At 38.1% G+C, this 21828-nt stretch overlaps 1 protein-coding gene across 1 annotated transcript; it reads left to right on the top strand.

The window, feature by feature from the left end:
* Positions 1-7350: 7350 nt before the first annotated feature.
* On the top strand, positions 7351-19488 carry ddx21 (DEAD (Asp-Glu-Ala-Asp) box helicase 21). Its single transcript, XM_051945003.1, has 16 exons — positions 7351-7515; positions 9146-9370; positions 9554-9694; positions 10397-10472; positions 10962-11140; positions 11273-11390; positions 12676-12861; positions 13042-13187; positions 13521-13670; positions 13920-14081; positions 14368-14487; positions 16635-16708; positions 16948-17107; positions 17375-17509; positions 18097-18141; positions 18324-19488. Exons 1-16 carry the CDS (start codon positions 7432-7434, stop codon positions 18573-18575), a joined length of 2253 nt encoding a protein of 750 aa, XP_051800963.1. The 5' UTR covers positions 7351-7431; the 3' UTR covers positions 18576-19488.
* Positions 19489-21828: the final 2340 nt, after the last annotated feature.

Below are 21828 nucleotides of genomic sequence, written 5' to 3'. Positions count from 1 at the left end.
GAGACACACAGGTTCTTCTGATAAGTGAAAAAAAGGAAGGATCTGACAGGTAAGAGGGAGGGAGCTTCAACCTTCTCCTGATTCACACTGTAAAAAAAAAAGTCTTTAAAAAACGGTAATTTTCCGGCAGCTGGGGCGCCAAAAAAATACCGTGAAATAACAGAAAATGACTTTCTCATAAAAACAGTTTTTTTCCATAATTAAAATACAGTTAGTAGCTGTAATTTTAACAAGCTTTTGCCTTATTTTCAGGGTTTTTTTTAACGTTTAATTAGAAACATTTTCACATTTTAAAACAATTAAATTACCTAGAAATATGGTAAGTAAATGTCGTATTACGAATAATAACGCTTACATTTACAGAAATGTGCTGTTATTAGCTGGTTTTAATGACATTTTACGGAAAGAGGTTGTATAATAATTTGTGTTTGATGTAATATAACAGTATATAACACACAAAATAATTGATTCATCTTTCAAAACATGTCAAAAAACTGTTGAAAAACTAGATATTGGGTTTAAAATTGCAACAATTTACTGTTAATTTTAGATCACATCAAATGCATATTTAGTTATTTTACGTTGTTTTTAACATTTAATTACAAACATTTTACGTTTTAAAACAATGAAATTACTCATAAAGATGGCAAATTAACATTGCAATATGAATAATAATGCTTAAATTTACAGAAATGTGCTGTTATTAGTTGTTTTTAATGGCATTATTTTATGTAAAAAGGCTGTATATTACTTTATATTAGATGTAATATAACCGTATACGACACAATAATTTGATTAATCTTTCAAAACATGTCAAAAACACTTAACTACATATTGGGTGTACAAATGCAACAATTTACTGTTTATTGCAAGTTTAGTTTTTAGTTTTCTTGTACATAAATTTGCTGAATATTTAAACGGCTTTCAACTTAAAAAATGTTCTCACCTAATAACACCGGAATTATTTTTATTTTAAATGGTTTAAACCGTTTTTTGGCCAGTGGGAAAAGGGGCTTAAATGAATTGTTGTGTTTGAATGAGACAAAGCTGAACAAGAACAGCTACAATTTCCCATTCTCAGTATTTTATTCAACTGTAACAGGTAACCATTATTACAGCAATATTCAAAAATCGATTAAATTAAAATGACTGTCTCTGAGACAAACAAAAATAAAATTCAACTGAATTGGAAATGAAAGATAAAAGCATTTTTTTAAAAAAAGCTGAGTTACCAATTCCCAGTATTATTTCTATCCAAGGCATTCCTAACTTGGTCAAGTAACCACACATCCAAAACATTGATGAGAAACTTTGTCAAACCTCACTGGAAATTAATCCATACTCTATCCAAGGCATCCATAACTTGGTCAAGTCACTGTACATCCACAACATGGATTACAAACCTACAGTAAACCTCTCTGGAAATGAATACATATTCTATTTAAGTCATCCATAACTTGGTCAAGTAACCATACATCCAAAACAAATATGGGCACCCATTTTGTTTTATTAATTTAGCACAAATTTGTTTGCAGTGACAGAGGTCAAACTTTTCCTGGAGGTCTTGAGCAGGTTTACAAACAAATGTAGAAGAATTTACACTTTTTTTTTTACTCTTTTCATGAGAATCCAGCCACATTCAGTTATCATTGCTGTGAATGAGAGATGGAAAAAAATTAAATTGTATACACCTTTTGATTTTTAGCTACAATTAAAACATACCCTGAGCATCTAGATAATTTAATCAATTGAAGGTCACATCTAAAAGCTTATTATACTGTATTCTCATTTCTACATGGCAGTCTGCCTGCATGTGAAAATGATGGAGTGAGTGACCAGAAAACTGACCATCTATCCTAAAGGGATTTGCTTGAGAAAAAAGAAAGAAAGAAAGAAAGAAAGAAAGAAAGAAAGACAGAAGAAAGAAAGAAAGAAAGAAAGAAAGAAAGAAAGAAAGAAAGAAAGAAAGAAGAAATTGTGCCAACCAGATTTAAGTAGCCTATTGGTATCAGCCTGGCTGTCCATTTAAAAACTGCCTGGCTTTGCTGCTGGAAGGGTTCCACAGATGTGGAGGCTGCTGCTGGTGAAAGGCTGGTGGAAATCTTAAAGTGTGCAGTGTTTGATGGCTGGTGATGAAAACCTTTTCAGAGGAAAGACTGGAATCTGAAGCACTGGAATCTGGCCGGTCAGACGAGAGCAAGTATAAGAAAGCAAATACTGCAAGAAATGTTTGGGCCAATGACACTACAATGGGAGCAGGCACAACAATCTTGTGAGGAGTGGAGTGATGAGTCATTGGGTTTCTATGTTGCAGGAGGGGATAGATGGATGATTTGTAGTAAGAAACAGGAAGCCACAGTCAGGCAATGATAAGCATAAGCAGAAGTAGAAAGATGACAAATGAAAACTAGAGAAGCACTCGGAGAGCGCAGACCTCCGCCATGCCATCTGTTTGTCTGTCTGTCTGTTTGCTTGTTTGTCTGTTAACAGCATAACTCAAAAAGTCATGGACGGATTTTCACCAAATTTTTACAGGATGTCCGGAAGAGCAAAAGTAACAATTGATTAGATTTTGGAGGTGGCCTGGCGGTGGCCTGGCGGCCATCTCTCAATTGTCCTTCGACCTTCAAAAAAATCCTGGATCCAGACAGTGATCTGGATCACCTCCAAAATCTAATCGATTGTTACTTTTGCTCTTCCGGACATCCTGTAAAAATTTGGTGAAAATCCGTCCATGACTTTTTGAGTTATGCTGTTAACAGACAAACAAACAAACAGACAGACAAACTCCGGTGATTACATAACCTCCTGGCAGAGGTAACAAATAAGAGGCACAATGAAGGGGACACCAGAGCAGAAGCAAATAATTGTTTTCAAATGTTTACTCTCTCATCCTGTCACTCAATGTTTGTCATTCAATATCGCTGTGGAGTCAATTTACATAAAAAACATGATCCATCTTTCTATCCCTTTTTTGTTTCTTTTGTTTGCTTGAGTAACCTCTGTGTTTGAGATTTTGATTTATAATCAAAATTTTCCACACAAATCTGTGTGCTGGAATCATGTGTAACTCCATTGAAGTTGCCCGAAAATGAGAATACAACACAATGAGGCCCTAACCGACTAGTACAGATCAAATCCATGAGCCTCTAAATAATCAGGGAAAACAAAAACTGTATTTGTTAAAGTAAACTGGAAAAGCATTGCATCATTGCTCAAGATTTAATTTGTTCTGTTTCTTGAGAAAAAATGTGAGACGCCCTCTTTCTTTTGCCCTTGGGCTTCTCCATTGTTTCTCTATTTCTTCCTGATGTCCACACTCACGGACCTGCACACTTTGAAGCATCTGTCAGGGCGTGCTGCCACTGTCCTGGCGTCAAACTGTTAAGCATGTGAAGCCTCCTTTGCAGAGATTTTAAGCCCTTCACTTTACCTAAGTTTGCATTTTTTCAGACTTTGCCTGAGGGAAATACCCACAGTTCATAGCTTTACAACCTTAAACATGAGGTTACTAGGGAAAGCCTGAAGTAAAAAAAGAAGAAATAAAAAAAAAACAAAACTTTAATCCTTTGAATTCCAACTGGTCCCTGCATTACCCCTAGACTACCAGATCCCTCATGGACTTGCTTTCCCCCCCCGGATTCCTGCCTTTGCCTGCTTTGTCTTCAGTCTGCTGTTCCTCAAGCCTGCTCTCCCCCTTGGCATTCAGTTTCCCATTGTGTATGAGTACCCCGTTGAGATAATTTTGTTAGTTGCTATGTTTTGATTCTTTGTAGTTCCAGTCAGACCTGCACTTTCCGTATTTTCTAGAATTCTGGTACTTCTGTCTTGTGCCTAATTAATCATCAGCTGTTTTGTTCTGCATGAGTTCTGTAGCTGTACTTTCCTGCCTTGGTTATACTAAGTTCGGGTTAGCTTTGCTTATTTATATTGTTCCCGCATATAGAGTACTGTTAATTATCCCCTGGTCCTTTAGGGGGCTCAGTTCAGCCACTATTCCTGTGTTCCACCCTTTTGGCTTGATAAGCTCTAGCTTAGTATTTCCTGTTGTTTGTTGAGCACTTTTGCACTCGTCTGCCATGTCTCTGTGCCTACATCTGAGTCTCTGCTTCAGTTTCGTAACAGGAAAATCTGAATATTTTACTTGAGTAAACAAGTATTGCGGTTCTCTGCAATGATTTTGTCTCACTTTACTTATTCTTACAACCCAGCTGACCTGTGCATAGATACATTTACCTGGCTTGTCAGTGTTTTAATAACATAACGGGGGGTTGTGACAGTATCTTGGACAGATATAACTCTGAACCCGTGCCAGCACAAAACAATCTGTATTTCATGACACCTGTCACGGAGCATTTTGTGACTACTGCATTCATTGAACTGTCCTAAAATAGTTGAGAGGGAAATAAAATGAACAGTCAGTGACCTTCAGTCTACTGGTATTCTAAGTGCAGCTTGCAGAGAATGCAACATAACCGGACAGGTACCGGTCTTTATCCTACCCAGGATGCATCATAGGTCCACCACTGAATAACCACTTGACCCTCTACCCATGTTAAGAACTGCATGACCACATCATGTGTTGTTTCTGTCGTCTCATAGAAGAACATTGGATATTTATATAACACATATGTAGACTGTATTAAAAAAGGGATCATCCTCCTTTTGTTTTTTACTACAGCCTACAAGTCCTCTCGCCATATTCAATGCATTTGTAGATTCCCCTGCTGGTGAATGTCACCACGTCATGACTGCTGCCTTGTGATGTGAACTGTAATGTCTTAATAACTACAACTTAATTTTTTTATGTATAGCATGTATAACTCAAAATGCTTTACATCAACAAAACAAGACAATATAATAAAATAGAAAAATGATGATAAAACAAAAGACTTTACCATTTCAAGCAAGACTTAACTTTTACAAAAAGTAAGACTGTGATTCTTTTATGATAGCATGAGAGCATGAATTCCATTTAGACTTGTTTGGTTACGTTTCACCAGTATTGCATTTCTTTGTTTATTGTTCAGCAGTTTATACAAGATATTCTGCTCCTGTGAGGCCAAATAAATTCTTTGTCAAATGAATGAACATGATTTATTTTGATTATGAAATCCATTTGTGCTTCAGTTTTCATCAGTATAGAACTCACTGTTATTATTTCTGTTTAGTGCTATTTTGGGCTTTATGTTCTTGCTTTGTGTGCTGATCTATCTTGTCTGCTTCTGTGTCTGACTCAGATACATCGAAAAGACTTTGGTTAACAAAACAGGAAAAGCGTTTATTGTCCCTGAGTTTCATCTTAAAGCCCGGAAGGGATCTGTGAGGGATTATCAGTTTACAAATCAGGAGAACTGCTTGGAATAATGTTAGAAGTCCAGTGGAAAGAGGACAAGATCATTGGGCCTCATTCATGAAGCGTTCTTAAGAACAAATCTGTTCTTAGAGCCTTTTTAAGAAGATTTTTGGCATTCACGAACGTGTTCTTAACTGACCTGTTCTTAAAAGTAAGAACAAATTCTAAGAACACTCAGGAGGACTCTTACGCACAAAACATCTGCTCTTTTAGAATTTTGTTACAGTCAAAACTGTTCAAAAAATTTGAATTTCTTTCTTTAAAATGATTCAAATATTACCACAAATTATTTAATTTAAAACTAGATTTATTCAAGTGAATTTTAGTGATCAATGGTTTTATAGTTCAGTGCCAGTTAAACTCAAAATCAGATTTTAGATCTGAAGCTGCACTTGGTCACATTAACATGTTTGGAGGTCTGTGGGAGGTACAAGCGCAATGACCACTACGACGTGCACGCGCGATGACCGCCGCCACGTGCACGCGCCCCGGTGTGCACGCGCGCGCTGACCGGGGAGACAAGGCGGACATGGCCCGGGCAGTTTTACCTGTCACTGCAGCAGAGGCAGAGGGTGTTTTATTACGACACACACCCTTTCTGAGTATAAAAGTTTAGCTGTCTCAGGTCAGACTTTATTGGCTGTTTGAAACTCTGTCATCTGCAGAAATGACCATCACTCTGGTGGGCGGAGTTTCACCTGCACTCCAGTGTTCACGTGTCTCAAACACGCTCTTGCTGCTGCCTTATAAGGAAGTTTAGAGGGTGTACCTTTTACATTTACGAGTCAATACAATGTAAATGTCATGTTAATGAGAGGGGAGGGTGTTCGTAGAGACTGTTCTTGAATCCGGCGCATCTCCCTCCTAAGAACAGATTTGGCTTGTCAAGAACGCTTCGTGAATCCGACGTACTTTTCTCTTGGGAGTTCTTAAAGCCGTTCTTACGAACACTTTTCTACGAACGCGTTCATGAATGAGGCCCATTGAGAGCAATCATTTGCTCAGACTCAAGCTCATCACTGGCCAGTCAGCAGTACAGTTCTTCTGACACCAATGCAACAAACATTCTACAGGACTGAAATGATGGATCTCATAGCTATGTTTTATGGGCACCAGTACATATTTGCACATACCCATAAGGTTGCAAATGAAACCACAGGAAATTATCACATTCAGGGCAGAAACAAAGAAGATTTTTAAAGAAATGTGGCAAAAGAAAAGGGAGGAGGAGAGGAAAGGATGGTGGCTTGATTGCAAAGGAATGTGGGAAAAAATGAGGAGTGCAGGGATGAGCAGGAGAGATTAGATACTAATCACAAGACAAGTACATACTCGTTAACTGACACTGTTCAAACATGATGCAGGCAGATGTGACTGCTGTGGGAAGAATAAACAATAGAACACTACAGTTCAAAATATGAGGCTGCGTGACTTGATGATTGATATTCCCTTTTAAAGGTTAAGGGATAGCTTCTTGTTTTCAAAGCCATTTATCTGCAACCTTTCTCTCTCTCTTTCTCTCTCTCACTCTGTCTGTCTGTCTGTCTTTTCGTTTTCGTTTTTATTGCTATTGATATTACTTTGCCTACTTTCATCTTCATGTTTACAGTTATTTCTACTATTACTTTTCTTTGCTACAGCATTTTGTAAATAGTACTGGTATAATTAATTACTACAACAGTTATTACAGCTACCAGGACTTATGTTGTTGTCACATAAATAGTTATTTTTAAAAGAAATATGAGGGAGGAACAAGGCATGTGATCCAAAACTTCAAAGGGATGCTAGTAAAAACGTGATTAAATACACACTATCTAATGATATTTCAGCGTCTTGGACGGACTTAATTATGTCTTTTTTTAATTAAAGAATCATTTAAATATTGATTCTCCATCCTCACCAGTTGGCGGCGGTGATGTATTAATTCGTTGTTAGCTTACCACCAGCTATCCCCGAAGAAGACGAAGCGTCTGCCTCGTGAACACGCCGCACGCTCTGTGGCGCGTTCCTTTCCAACCGCGTGCCCGTGGGTTTGCCTGTGTGTCTACGTTAAGGGACTCCAACCGGGAAGAGAAATGCCGTCAAAAGTCATCTTTGAAACCGAAGAACAAGTAATGGAAGACAACATGAACGCTGTGGCAGAGGTTAAACCCATGAAGGTGAGTAAAGCGGGTTGTTCTGCTGTGGAAAAACTAAAAAATCCGTTTATCTGCCCCGGCTGCTCCCTGTTTTTAACATGTGGCTGGACGTGCTAAGTCGAAACCTCGGCTAACCGGATAGCTAACGCTACTTCACTGTTAGGAAAACGGCAACAGGAAAGTAACTCGATATTAGCTTTTGTAGCGAGTTTGTTAATGGAAAGCTAACTTCACATAGTCGAAAACAGTGTTTTATGATTCGTTGCTAAGGTTAGCATCCATTGTCAACGTCGACATGTGGTTTAGCTAACTTACGGTACAAGATCACATGGTGAGGCCATGTGCTACTGAGCTGATCTGTACACTACATGGATTCTTTGGTAGTCAACATGGAGACCCTGAACAGGCTGATCACGTTTCTATAAATCTACGCTTTGGGCGCAAACTGATGACGTCTTTTTCAGCTGGGCTCTTCAGCTGTTAGCTAGATGTACAAACAGGACATTTAATTCTAGCTGCCGTTAACTGTTAGTGTGTCGAATTACTGTTCGATTGTTTGAACGTTTTTGTAAACAACTACAACAACAACAACAAAAAAACAAAGATCCCAAATTCATCGTCACTCACGTGTAACTACAGTTGGGATGTTTTTTTATCAGATTTACGAGGTCAGTAGTACACGTGTTCAATGGATGCAAAGTTGTGCAAAATGGCTTTTCTATTTGCAAAGCCAAAATAAATTAAATAAAAAATAGGGTTGAATAAACGATAACTCAAATATTTGTTTACTATATCTAGCATTCTTGGATAACTGATTCTCTTGATTAGTTGATCAAGAGAAGAATTTTATTTATTTTGTTTTTATTTAATATGGACAATGCAATTAACATAGTTTCAATACAGTTCATGAATTTGATGTGTTGCGTAGAGTTATAGCTACAGCTAATTCTCAACTCCTGTCCCTAGTTGGGCTTTTAAAACAACCAAAACATTCAAGATCACAATCTGTTGAAAGTACAATACAGAAAAAAACTAAACAAATACAACCATAACTTACAGAATTAAGTTAAAAATCCTCACAAATCTATAAAACAAAAGCAAAAAGAAAAAGTAAAATCTTGCAAATCAGTCCAAATTAACCACTTATACTACAGCACTTTGAAAATGAGTACAGCTCTGGTTTGCTTTAAGCCACGCCTTAACTTTTTTTGTGAAATTTTTAATATTAGTTATTGATTTTATTTCAGTTGGTAATATGTTCCAAACTTTGCAACCTTTGATTGAAAAAGCAGACTGTCCAAAAGTGGTTCTTCGACGTTGAATCCTGCAGTTTCCTTCCACTGTGCTTCTTGACAGAGAACCAGTTTTCTCATTTTTGACCTGATTAACATAATAATAATTTAATAATAATAATTTATAAGAGAGAGAATGCAGTTTGATATTAACCGAGTAAAATTGTTTAAATGAAAATTAAACTGTCTGTAGTTGGGTGCTTTTTAATTGTGAAAACATACTAAGTACTTAGTCTTATTATTATTGTTGTTGACTTTTAAATGAGATGAGTTGATGGCATGCACAAAGTTACTCAATGCTCCAGAGTATTTGGTTTGTCTAAGTGTTTTGCCATTTTGATGTCTTTAAAAATACCAAGAACAAGACCAAGGAGGACAAGAAGCTGAAGAAGAAGAAGCAGCAGTTGGAGGAGCAGGAGGACCCAGACTGTGGCCCTCCGTTACCAAAGAAGAAAAAGAATAAAGACAAGCTGGCAGCGGACCAAGTGAACGGCCATGCCGATGAGGCCGCAGACGTGAATGGTAACAGTAATGGTGTAGAAACACCAAAGAAGAAGAGTAAGAAGAACACAGAAGGAGAGAAGGTCAGTGCTTTATTGTTTGTGCGACTGTCAAACTATTAATGAGCATTATGATGTTTTCTCATTAATGTTAAAAGGCCGGTTGTGGGCATATTTAATTAACAAATTCACTGTAAATGCTCCAGTAGACAGTGCCGTACCTTGTCCCTTGTATAACACACTATCCACTTTTCTCTTTGGGTTTAGAAAACCAAGAAGAAGGAAAAGAAAGCAATTGCAGAAGCAGCAAACAATGGACATTCCACCCCAAACACCCCAGTTCAGACTCCCATCCAGACACCGTCCCAGTCAAGTGACGACTCAGCCAGTGACAGCGAAAAAGAAAAAGTAAGATTTGCTGAGGGTCTTTACAGTTTCTAACTTTTCCCAGTTTCATCACTAGAACTTCAGCTACTTGGTTATCTGAGCATTGCATCAGTTAGAGATCCGCAGTCGTGGTTAGTGTCTTTGAAGTTTGTATTCTGTTTGATAGTTCAAAGCTGGATTAGACGCATGCACACTGGCAGTGATTGGTTTATGAGAGGTGAAAAGAGGAAAACTTTGTAATCAGAGAAAGGAGTGCAGTGTCACACTAAAAATCGTGTTGACGTAATTACTGTCATTGCCAGAAGGGGGAGACACTGCACCATATTGTCCAGGTCTTCCTCAATACTTTTTTCTAGATGTTCCATTTTGCATGTGGCATTTTGTCACATATTACAAAATGGCCAGTCTGTTATAGTTTTTTGTGTGAATCATAATATGAATTAGTCTTGTAGCATTTTATAGAAAGTAAAATAATAGATGCACACAACAGCAAAGGCTGAGTTGTTATTAAGGAACATCACACAAGTTTAGGGTAATATCTTTGTATTAATTGAAAACTACAAAATAATTGAAAACAAACAAATCTTAAAGCCTACCAGCAGTTCAATTTCATTTTAAGTTATTCTTAGCTTTGCAATCCAAGTGTCAATGTTTTACTTTATTAATAGATTCTCAAAGTTAGCTGTGGACAGACATTTAGACTGACTCTGTTTCTTTGTTCAGGACGAGACACCGGAGCAGAGAGAAGGGGCATTCTCCAACTTCAGAATCTCCCAAGTCACTATTGATAAGCTAAAAGGTAAACATAATAGTTACATTTTTCTATTTGGATCACAACTTGAGACCAGAGTTGTTACTGATGCATGTCCAGAATCTGACAGTTCTCAGTGTTTTCTGGATTTGGGCAATTTTGTTGTTAAGTGTGAATTATTATAAATATTTTGAAAAGCTGCACAAACTATGCAATTTAATAAGGTTCTCGAAAGCATTTCTTTCTGAATATTGATTGACCCTTTGTGTGAGGCTGCATGAACAAATATGCATGAATGACTTGTAACGAACATTTGAAGTTGAAATTTGGTGCTCACTGTTAAGGACTGTAAGAAATGCAGTAATTCTTGTTAGAGTGGCTGTTTTTGTTCAGGAAATGTAATTCTCAGTGGGCTTTAGGGTTGCTGAGGTGAATTGGGGTGTTCTAAATAACAAATTACCATTGATTTGCTGTCTTTTCCCTGTGCCTCTGTTTCCCACTTTCTTATTTTCTGTCGCCCTGCTATCACTTTCTCAGCTCGGGGAGTCTCTTACCTGTTTGACATTCAGGTGAAAACATTTAATTCTGTGTATGACGGAGAGGATGTAATTGCCCAAGCCAGAACTGGAACAGGAAAGACTTTCTCCTTTGCCATCCCTTTGGTGGAGAAGCTCCAGAAGGAGTCGGCAGAGATGACCAGAGGCCGGCCTCCCAAGGTAAACACCTGTACACATTCACGCCAGTGACTGAACGCTAGCGCTAACTCAAAGTTCCCAGTGTCAGTTAAATATGAGTATTGCTTACTCTGAGTATGCTTGTGTATTAAATTATTTTCTGGCAATGTGTAGGTCCTGGTGTTGGCTCCAACCAGAGAGCTGGCTATCCAGGTTGCTAAGGACTTCAAAGACATCTCCAAGAGGTTGTCTATTGCCTGTTTCTATGGAGGCAGCTCATACAATCCACAGAGTAAGTCTGACGCAAAAACACACATTTTCCTTGAACAGAAGTGGTTTGGAAATGCATAAAAAATACTGGGACGTGTTGTGTTGATTTTCAGATCTATCTTTTACGTTGGACAAAATAAGGTTCCCGAACAATCTTGTTTATCTTACACTGGTCCTTTTTGCCAACTTTTGGTTTTAGCTGTTCAGCTCAAGAGGTTATGAACAAACAACAGTCGTCAGATTCCACATTTTTTTTCCCCCACTGTCCTTGCTTTATAGTGTCAGTGTCTTAATTATTGTAGCCGAATCTGCTCTTAAATATGAGCGTGAACAACGACAGCCACTCATTCAACAACCTCAGGCTGCGATAAGCAATTTTGTGTCCATTCATTAGAAATTTTGGCACTTAGTTTACACTGAGTGCTACTTTTTGTTATTCCGATTTTGTTTTTTGTTTAAACATTTAACCCTCTGAACCCCCAAACAAACAGGCAAGCGTGAAATTCATATTAACAGGCTAAATTACACCTTGTATCAAAGTCAGAAACTGTAAAAACAGGAACTACTGTTAGATTTCCAACTCTCCAACAATCCTTGAACTTATCACATGTGATTTCTTTGGTTTTGTCAGGAAAATAAACCAAATCTGAGCTGAAAATCCTGATATTTCACCAAAATTACATTATTCTCCTTGTCGCATTAAAAAATTTTGTGATTTTAGTTAAAAACAAGAAAACAAATCTCAGTTCCTTGGTGAAACAATAATGCCCCGAGCGACTCGGCTGCAACCAGCAGTGACATTACAAAAATTCCCTGGTGTTTTGCTGAGCTGCAGGTTGTGTTTACGCAGGGAAAATCTGACACAACTGTGAATACCTGTAAGTAAAGTCAAACGTCTGTAGCATGTAGAGCCGCCATTTCCCCCTGCAGTGGTAACATCTGGGACACATGGAACAATGTTATGCTTCTTAATTGATGCTTTTCTTCATTTTTGTAAAACAGTCAAAGAAACTCAACTTTTTAAAATGATTTATGGTATCTGGGACAAAACACATTTCTCTCTACAGTTAGTCATAGTTGTGCAGTGTCCATAGAGATGATGGACTTTATGTTGCAGTGAAAAATGAACCCACAGTGAAAAGAACATGTGACGGGAGCAGAAACTCACGTACTTGAACTACATCTGCTTGGGGTTCAGGGGGTTAAATTCAACGTGGTTAACAGGACCTTAGATTCTTCCCCATGTCTTATTTGCTTTCACTTAATGTACTGTTAACTCTCTTTGCTTCTCCTCTCTTCCTGTCTAGTCGATGCTATCCGCAATGGAATTGATATTTTGGTTGGAACCCCTGGTCGCATCAAAGACCACATCCAGAACAATAAGCTCAACCTCACTAAACTGAAGCACGCTGTTCTGGATGAAGTAGACCAGATGTTGGACATGGGGTTTGCAGAGCAGGTCGAGGAGATTTTGGGTTCATCATATAAGAAAGGTAAAGTAAATTTGTGTGTGTGAAATGTGTTCTTCTTTTGTATGATGTGTGTGTGTGTTCATTTTTCTGCGAACATTCAAGGCGAAATGTTCAAATCTTAGTTTGTTTATCATATACAGTTAATTAGAAATTGTTTTAGTGTATGCTTAATAAAAGTTGTGTGTTTGTGTACCCTTCTAGACGGCGACACCAACCCACAGACTCTTCTGTTCTCGGCCACCTGCCCCCCTTGGGTGTACGATGTGGCCAAGAAATACATGAGACCAGCGTGCAAACATGTTGACCTGATTGGGAAGAAAACACAGAAAGCTGCAACAACTGTGGAAGTAAGTGTGTTTGTGTAGCTCGAGGTGTAGGGTGTGTGATGGGTGAAATTTAATAAGCATTACAGCAATCTCTCAAAGTTGCCTGCAGGGTCAGTAAAAGTAGCACAGACTGTAAAGTAAGCTCACATATATCTCTATCAGAAAAGCCCAGCAAGTTCATTTGCAGTAAAAATTGCTGTATTTATCATCATCCACACCAGTGGAATTGTAATGAAGTACAAGTTAAAGTCTGCCAGCTGGATTAATGGAAATGTCTCTCTTCTCACTTCCTGCCCCCCCCCCCCCCTTGCCTCTGTTTATCTTTTGTTTCTCTCTCCATCTGATCCCGTGTAGCACCTGGCCATAGCGTGTCACTGGTCACAGCGTGCGGCGGTGATCGGCGATGTGATCCAGGTCTACAGCGGCAGCCACGGCAGAACCATCATCTTCTGTGAGACAAAGAAAGAGGCCAATGAACTTTCCATGAATACATCCATCAAACAGGTAGATACACTTTTAACAGTGTATGAATAACCGGTTCATGCATGTACAGTGTGTTACACCTTTAATTTCTGCTGTCATCATCTGGCATTTTTTATATCACACAACTTCATAACAAGACTCATTTTGAAAGTTCTGGGAGTTGTGACAGATTCATTTTTCAATCGGCGGCCACCTTGCCACTAAAATGTTATATTTTCTGCTTTTGTTGTCGAGTGTCATTTGTCATTTATTTCGTTTGGCTGCTTTCAGAGTACCCAGTCCCTCCATGGCGACATTCCACAGAAACAGAGAGAGATGACCCTAAAGGGCTTCAGGAATGGACTCTTTGAGGTTCTCGTTGCCACAAATGTTGCAGCTCGTGGATTAGACATCCCTGAAGTTGACTTGGTTGTCCAGTGTTCTCCACCCAAGGTATGATGTGTTGCAGCAACATGTTAAAACTTAGGGTGCAGATTCCATTCACATAAGACGGTTTACAGTTTAGCTTTAGTGTGCTTCACTTGGAACTGAATTACAAGTGAAAGCAGTTGCAGTACACTTGTGTGTATTTGTGGAGTGAGGAAAATGAAGAATTACCTCTTAGAAGATCAATGCTAACTACACGCTTTATTATATGCAATGTTGCTTAAATTGTAGGACATAAAGGCCTGTCCCCTTGACTGTCTCTGAAAAATTTCCTGCCTCTGTTTGCTGTCAGGATGTGGAGTCATACATCCATCGTTCAGGACGTACAGGCCGAGCAGGCAGGACTGGAATCTGCATCTGCTTCTACCAAAGGAAAGAAGAGGACCAGCTGCGCTATGTAGAAAACAAAGCAGTAAGTGTCTTTTTAAATTTAGATGAAGGGGTAAAGACAAGCACAGAGTAGTGTGGTTTTCATTTTTGGCACCTGATGTTGATTTAATTTTAGTCTTTTGATCATGTGTGCATTAGTTTTGTTACGTTTGAGTCATTAGATGTTTATTGTAAATGTTTTAACCCTCTTTGGTGCGCACTATGATCCCAGTTGGTAAAAAAATGTTTGGGGTGTTTTTTTGTCTTAAAATAGAACCAGTAAACATAATTAAGAGACATTTTCAAAAAATATTATTTTTTTAGTAGTTTTTAGAGTTTGTTGCTATATGGCAACACCGTACCATAATGGAAAGTAATGAAAACAAGAGAGTTTTGTTTAAAATTGTATATAACATTTATTTTAAAACTCATGTTATAGTATAAACAATCCCCAGTAGCTAACTAAACTAATAGTTTAATGCAATACATAAATAGAGGCTGGAACATGATTGCCATATACATTTTAAACTCTCTTACTGGTAATACCTGTCACTTCACTGTCTCTGCCCTCACTGTCTCCACTGTCCTCATTCTCTGGCTCATAGTCTTCATCCGTCTCACTGTCTTCATCACTCTCACTCTGCTGTGTTTCGAGCAGCTCATTTTTCTCGTCACTGAATCCTTTGTCATGTTCACTATCATCTAGTGGGAGGGCTAGTTCAGCTTTTTTTCCGTGATTTACCATAAAAAAAATTTGCATTCATTGCTGTAAATGGAAGAAAGATATGTCAAATATCACCATATGCAATGTGGAAAGGACTCACAAAGTGTATTATTATAGTTTATAGAGTATAGAAGATCAGTGTACACCAATGCAATTGCAAAGTAGGCGTATAACTAAATACAAAATGTTATCAACATGCCAGGCTAACAATCCATAATGGTACGGTGTTGCCATATGGCAACGTACACATTTTTAACATTTTCTATTATTTATTGATCAAACACAGTGCAAGAAACTACATAATAATGAACTTAACTCACCTATTATTGAGTGTATATTTTTTTCCCCTTTGAAAAACTTCAAAAAAACACTTTTTTTGGTGAATTTTTAGGAGTCAAATGGTGAGGCTCCTCCCGTCAATGATGTCTGCAGAAAAGGGTTTCAAAATAGCCTCCAAAAAGTCATGTGACAAATTTAAACACTGCTATTGGTTTACTTAGAACCCCACTTCTTTTTAATGCATCGCATCATAACTGGGGATGTATTATCTGTGTGTAGAAAGCTTAAAATGAGGGTGTTGCCATATGGCAACGCTGTACCATAGAGGGTTTTAAACTCTGTGTTCTTTCTCCCTGCCGTGCTCACCTCTTATTACCTCAGCTACCTGTTTTGTTTTACCACTCATTTAGTAATTAATTCACTCACATGTTCACTAAAATTCTATTTACTGTCTGAGTTTAACTTGAAACAAGAAACGAAATGGTTGGAAAACATTAATGCAATTAGCCAAGAGTGTTTGTTTCGTGAAAATCTAACAGATGACATGAAGGAAAGTCTTCTGACAACAACATAAAAGCAATTCAAAGTAATGTTAGCATTCCAACCACATCACCTGGTTGCTTAAGCAGTTTTAGGTTATCATTCCAAAATATTTTTATTGTTTTCACAAGGAAATATGAGTACATTTGTATAAATCAATGGCTCATAAGGACTTCTTAAACAGGAAACAAAATGCAGAGGCAACCATGGTGTGAGTCACTGTATATAAAACATGTAGATGTCTATGTACCATTTTTTTTATACAGAGAGATGATAATAGTAATAAAAATAAAATAAAAGGAAAATATAAAGATAGAAAAATTATCTTATTTTTAAAATAAAGGTTAATTTTCTGCCTTGTGAATCACTTGAAAAACTTGGATTTTGAGAAGTGCTCCATAAACAAAAATGATTACTGTTTTTTTAAAGTGGTGCAGACAGAAAGAAGAGTATTTTATTAGAGAGACCAAACGGATAGTACGGTGCATAGATAACAAATATTTTTCTTGTAGTTAGAAATGGTGTATAAAATTAAAAATGTATTGCTGAAGAAACGACTAGCTTTCCGTTCAAACTGTATGACTCTGTGTGACATATTTCCATATTAAATCACCACACTAAATACATTTTATTTTGTATTGTTCTAGTGCATCACATTCAGGCGCGTAGGTGTTCCTACTGCAAATGATATCATCAAGTCATCAAGCAAAGATGCTGTCAGGTAAGCATCGAGAGTGAGAGCAAGAGAGCCATACAGATTTTGTTTTGGAAATCAATTCTATCATAATTTATCAGACGCAACAGTTTATAAAGGATGACGACTATGATTTTTTCTCAGGCAGCTTGATAGCCTGGTGGTTATGTAGAGTTTCAACAGTGGCTCCAAAAAGCCTCAATCATGATATGGTTCCATGTGAAAAATATTTCCTGTTGGCAAGTGAATTTTTTTTCTGTGTCTAGGTTTCTGGACTCCGTTCCAGTCACAGCTATTGAGTATTTCAGGGAATCGGCTGAAAAGCTGATCGAGGCGAGAGGAGCGGTTGATGCATTAGCTGCTGCCCTGGCCCACATTTCTGGAGCCACAAGTCTAGAGCAGAGGTCACTGCTCAACTCTGATGCTGTAAGTTGCATATGTACAAATACAGTTTGGCAATAAGTCTGATCTCACTACTGTATAACATCAGGCACTGTTCCCCCTCTTTATACAGCTTTTCTAGCAAGATAAATTTGTGTCTAGTCATGTACATGCTTTAGTCCCTGGACACAGACATGCTGACCTGACGAGCTGGCCCTGCCTCCCCTTGGCTTATACTCCATCTGGACTCTGTTGCAGATTTGTTGTGCCTGTAGGTGATGTATAACTATAACATACTGTTTGTTTTTGCAGGGGTTCACCACGATGCAGTTGGTGTGTTCCCAGGAGATGCACAGTCTGGGCTACGCTTGGAAGAGCATCCGTGAACAGCTAGGAGAAGAAATCGAGAACCACATTCACAGAATGACCTTCCTCAAAGGCAAAACAGTATGTACAAACACGTGTGAGGCATCGCTGCTGCGTACTTGCATCCTCGTAAAATATCCCATGGTTTCAATTCTAGATTGTATTGAGTTTAATGCCCCAAATGTACCACATTTGTATAATTCATCTGACTGCATATTTACCGTTTTATTGGAAAGGAAGTTACATGTGTGGGTGTGGATACAGACTTGCAGGGAGTGTTGGGATGTAATTTGCAAAGAATTGGGCCCAATTAAAATCCAGTGAGCGTTCTTCTTAGATTTGAATTCAAATCATAATTTCTTGCCAAAAAAACACCCCAGAGTACCACATAAATGATAACTGAATCAACAAATGGAAATATAAATGGGAAACCCACTGGTAAATCAAGGTGCAAATTGAGAAAAAATAAGCTTGTGAAATGACTTCAAAATATATCTTTAAGTTTATATGTGAATTGAGCCACTCCAGTCACACAATCAGCGCAGAGCTAATTATCTACAGCAAGTAAACAGAAAAACATCTGTTTGTGTATATAGTGAATGTGTGAAACATTTTACGACAGTGAGACAAAAACATTCACCACCTCGCCCTTATTGTGTTTGTAACAGGGAGTTTGTTTTGATGTCCCAGCTGATAAAGTCAAGGAGTTTCAGGTGAGAACAACAGCAAAACCCTGATGTGTTCAAAATGTGTAATGGACTGTTTATAATATCTTCATGTTTAAAAGAGTGACAACAATGTGAAATGTAAATATTGTGACAATGTTTCGTGCAGAAGTTGACTGACTGTAGTAGTCCTGTTAAAATCCTTCTCACCTCACCTGCTCCTTCAACAGGACAACTGGAAGGATGGTCGCCGTTGGCAACTGACTGTAGCCACAGAGCTCCCAGAGCTGGAGGAGAAGCAGTTCAGTAACCGCAGTGACAGAGGCTTTGGTAGCCGTGGTGACAGAGGAGGGTTCAGAGGTGGAAGGGGACGAAGCTTTAGGGGAAACGGTGGCCGTGGCAATGGTTTCCGGAGCGGTGGCTATGGCAACAGCAGAGGAGGAGGACACAAACGCAGCTTCAGCCAAGCTTTTGATTCCTGAAGCACCAACCTGTGACTGATGAGACTGACTGTCACTCAGCTGGACTGGCAGCGGTTTTTGTTGGCTGTCAGTGAGAGCGGCCAGTGTGCGGCTTGTGAAAATCTCCATGACCATAGAAGCTGAATTGTAAATTACAACACAATTCATTCAACTACAGATTGTCATTTATAAACGGCTCTTTATTTGAAGAGTGTGGTTCATTTTCAAGTAGCCATTAAAAATGGTCTAAGATAGATATTTCTGTTAAAGGGTATATTAATATAACTGGTAGCCATTTTATAATGCCTGACATGTACTTCTTGAAGTGACACATTACCTGAAACTCTTTGAATGACTAGTTGAATGTTCACTGTACAGCATAAATGAGTGTGTAATTCAGCTGGGATGTGTTGAAAGACAAAATCAGAAACATTGGCTGCTAAACCTAACAGAAAAACTTTTGCATGATAAAATGAAATGACATGAAATGGGAGTTGGAAGAAGTCATCTAATGAGTTTTAGGTAAGGTGTTGTTTTTTTTTTAAATAAATACTGGGTGTTTGGGGAACAGTTGCAGCAGTCAGACTTCGGCATTTGTCCAAAATAGAAGACATACTCGTGACCTAACAGTTTGCAAACCTGACAGTTGTTGCATGATTACACTGCCTCTTTTGTAATACCGTGAAGACACTGCAGACACTGTGTCATGCAGGAGACACTTTGTTTCTGCTCTGCACCCACAGGAATGAGGGATAATAAAAGGCGTGTTAACCTTTACAGTTGTGCTCATGTCAGATTGCTGCATTACCCTCTTCTGAAACCTCTCCCCAAAAATATATTGGATGATTGCTTTGCAATTGCCTCTATTTAATGACTGTGTCTACTGCTTCCATTCATTTGAATGCAATTACTTATTAAAAAAGGTCAACAAAAATTGTGGTTATTCCTTGTCAGGGGGTGTAAAGTAAGCATACATTCATGCACAAATACTTCAAGACAAATGTTCCAGTCTTGCTGCTTTCAGAATGTGAATTCTGTTCTGATGATACAGTAATAAGTGCACAGATAGATAACCTATAGTGTTTGATGTTAAGTTAAAGTGCAGCATTTCAGACATAAGTTATTGCACAGACCACACATTTATGGCTTTTGGAACAATACTTAAAATACCCACCTGATAACACTTATTTAATACACTAAAGGCCCCCCCACTCATTCAGTGCAGGGATACAGTGTTGTGATGCACCAGGACAATATTATCAACGCTTCACATAGACCAGCTCAAAACCTCGTTTAAAATGGTTTAAGTTTAATCAATAGAAATTAGCAAAATCATGCTCACCCCCCACCCCATCACATTTTGACTTTAGGGTTGAATGAACACAATTTTGACAGTCTCAACAAATATTACAAAGGTCATAAGAAACATCTGCATTTACAGTTACACAATTCTACAGTTTCATGTAGTAGACGTTTTTGTCCAAAGTGACATACATCTGACGGTAGATGCAACACAAATGTTGTGTACAATAAAGAAACAAGACATTCTTTATTACTATATAGAAAACATGTAGAAGGGGTCAGGAGAAGACTGTGATTAAGAGTCAGATCATGTAAGCTGTCATGTTGGAATGCTACAAATATTTATATCTCTATGGTACGCACTATGATCCCAGTTGGTAAAAAAAATGTTTGGGGTGTTTTTTTGTCTTAAGTAAACATAATGAAGAGACATTTTCAAAAAATATGATTTTTTTAGTAGTTTTTAGGTTTCGTTGCCATATGGCAACACCGTACCATAATGGAAAGTAATGAAAACAAGAGAGTCTTGTTTAAAATTGTATATAACATTTAAACTCATGTTATAGTATAAACAATCCCCAGTAGCCTGAACAGTTAATAATACATCTCATGTGAAAGTAAAAGCTTTTAAAAAGATATTTTTCAACATTTAATTTGAATACATGTACAGTACTTTTTGAGTAACTGATTTGACTTGTTGATGGCCATCTTTGCCTTACTGCTTGTGAAAAAAGATGAAGCAGTTCTTCTCAGTCGTGAGGCACAGGTAGACGTTGCACTTTGTGCACTGAACTCTGGCAATCCCAGTGCAGCCTGGGTATTTGCACCGGCCCTTTTTCGGCATGACGACAGGCCAGTGATCTGTGTTGTCCTGACACACAGCTGCTGGTGGCAATGGTGCAACGGAACCTCTGTTCCTCTTCCTGGCCTCAATATGCTGGGACGGTCTTCCCGTCTTCTTTAGGGCTTTCCTCTCCATGCAAAGGCAGCTTCCAACCATTTTACACTTTTTTACTGGTAATACCTGTCACTTCACTTTCACACTCACTGTCCTCTGTCCTCACTGTCTCCACTGTTCTCATTCTCTGGCTCATAGTCTTCATCCGTCTCACTGTCTTCATCACTCTTACTCTGCTGTGTTTCCAGCAGCTCATTTTCCTCATCACTGAATCCTTTGTCCTTTTCACTATCATCTAGTCGGAGGGCTAGTTCAGCTTTTTTTCCGTGATTTACCATAAAAAAATTTGCATTCATTCTGTAAATGGAAGAAAGATGTGTCAAATATCATCATATGCAATGTGGAAAGGACTCACAAAGTGTATTATTATAGTTTATAGACTATAAAAGATCAGTGTACACCAATGCAATTGCAAAGTAGGTGTATAACTAAATACAAAATGTTATCAACATGCCAGGCTAACAATCCATAATGGTACGGTGTTGCCATATGGCAACATACACATTTTTTAACATTTTCTATTATTTATTGATCAAGCACAGTGCAAGAAACTACATAATAATGAACTTAACTCACCTATTATTGAGTGTATATTTTTTTCCCCTTTGAAAAACTTCGAAAAAACACTTTTTTTGGTGAATTTTTAGGAGTCAAATGGTGAGGCTCCTCCCGTCAATGATGTCTGCAGAAAAGGGTTTCAAAATAGCCTCCAGAAAGTCATGTGACAAATTTAAACACTGCTATTGGTTAACTCAGAACCTCACCTCTTCTTAATGCATTGCATAATAACTGGGGATGTATTATCTGTGTGTAGAAAGCTTAAAATGTGGGTGTTGCCATGTGGCAACGCTGTACCATAGAGGGTTATGCAGAAAACAGCAAGCTTTATTTCTGTCATGCTGTGGATTATTTATTTTTTATAATACAAGTGCACCATCCACATTGTAATTTAAATAATTTTACAGGTTTTCCAGGCAGTTTGCTTCAAAATTTCCCAGGCTTTTCTCTCTTTTT

This window comes from Acanthochromis polyacanthus, chromosome 2 (assembly GCF_021347895.1).
Source record: "Acanthochromis polyacanthus isolate Apoly-LR-REF ecotype Palm Island chromosome 2, KAUST_Apoly_ChrSc, whole genome shotgun sequence".
Classification (NCBI taxonomy): Eukaryota; Metazoa; Chordata; class Actinopteri; family Pomacentridae; genus Acanthochromis; species Acanthochromis polyacanthus.
This window is presented reverse-complemented; position numbering and strand designations above follow the sequence as displayed.

Coding starts and splice junctions, on each gene's coding strand:
- ddx21 (XM_051945003.1), top strand. CDS start 7,432: ATGCCGTCAAAAGTCATCTTTGAAACCGAAGAACAAGTAATGGAAGAC. Junction 17,510..18,096: donor CCTTCCTCAAAGGCAAAACA/GTATGTACAAAC, acceptor TGTTTGTAACAG/GGAGTTTGTTTTGATGTCCC. Junction 18,142..18,323: donor ATAAAGTCAAGGAGTTTCAG/GTGAGAACAACA, acceptor CTCCTTCAACAG/GACAACTGGAAGGATGGTCG.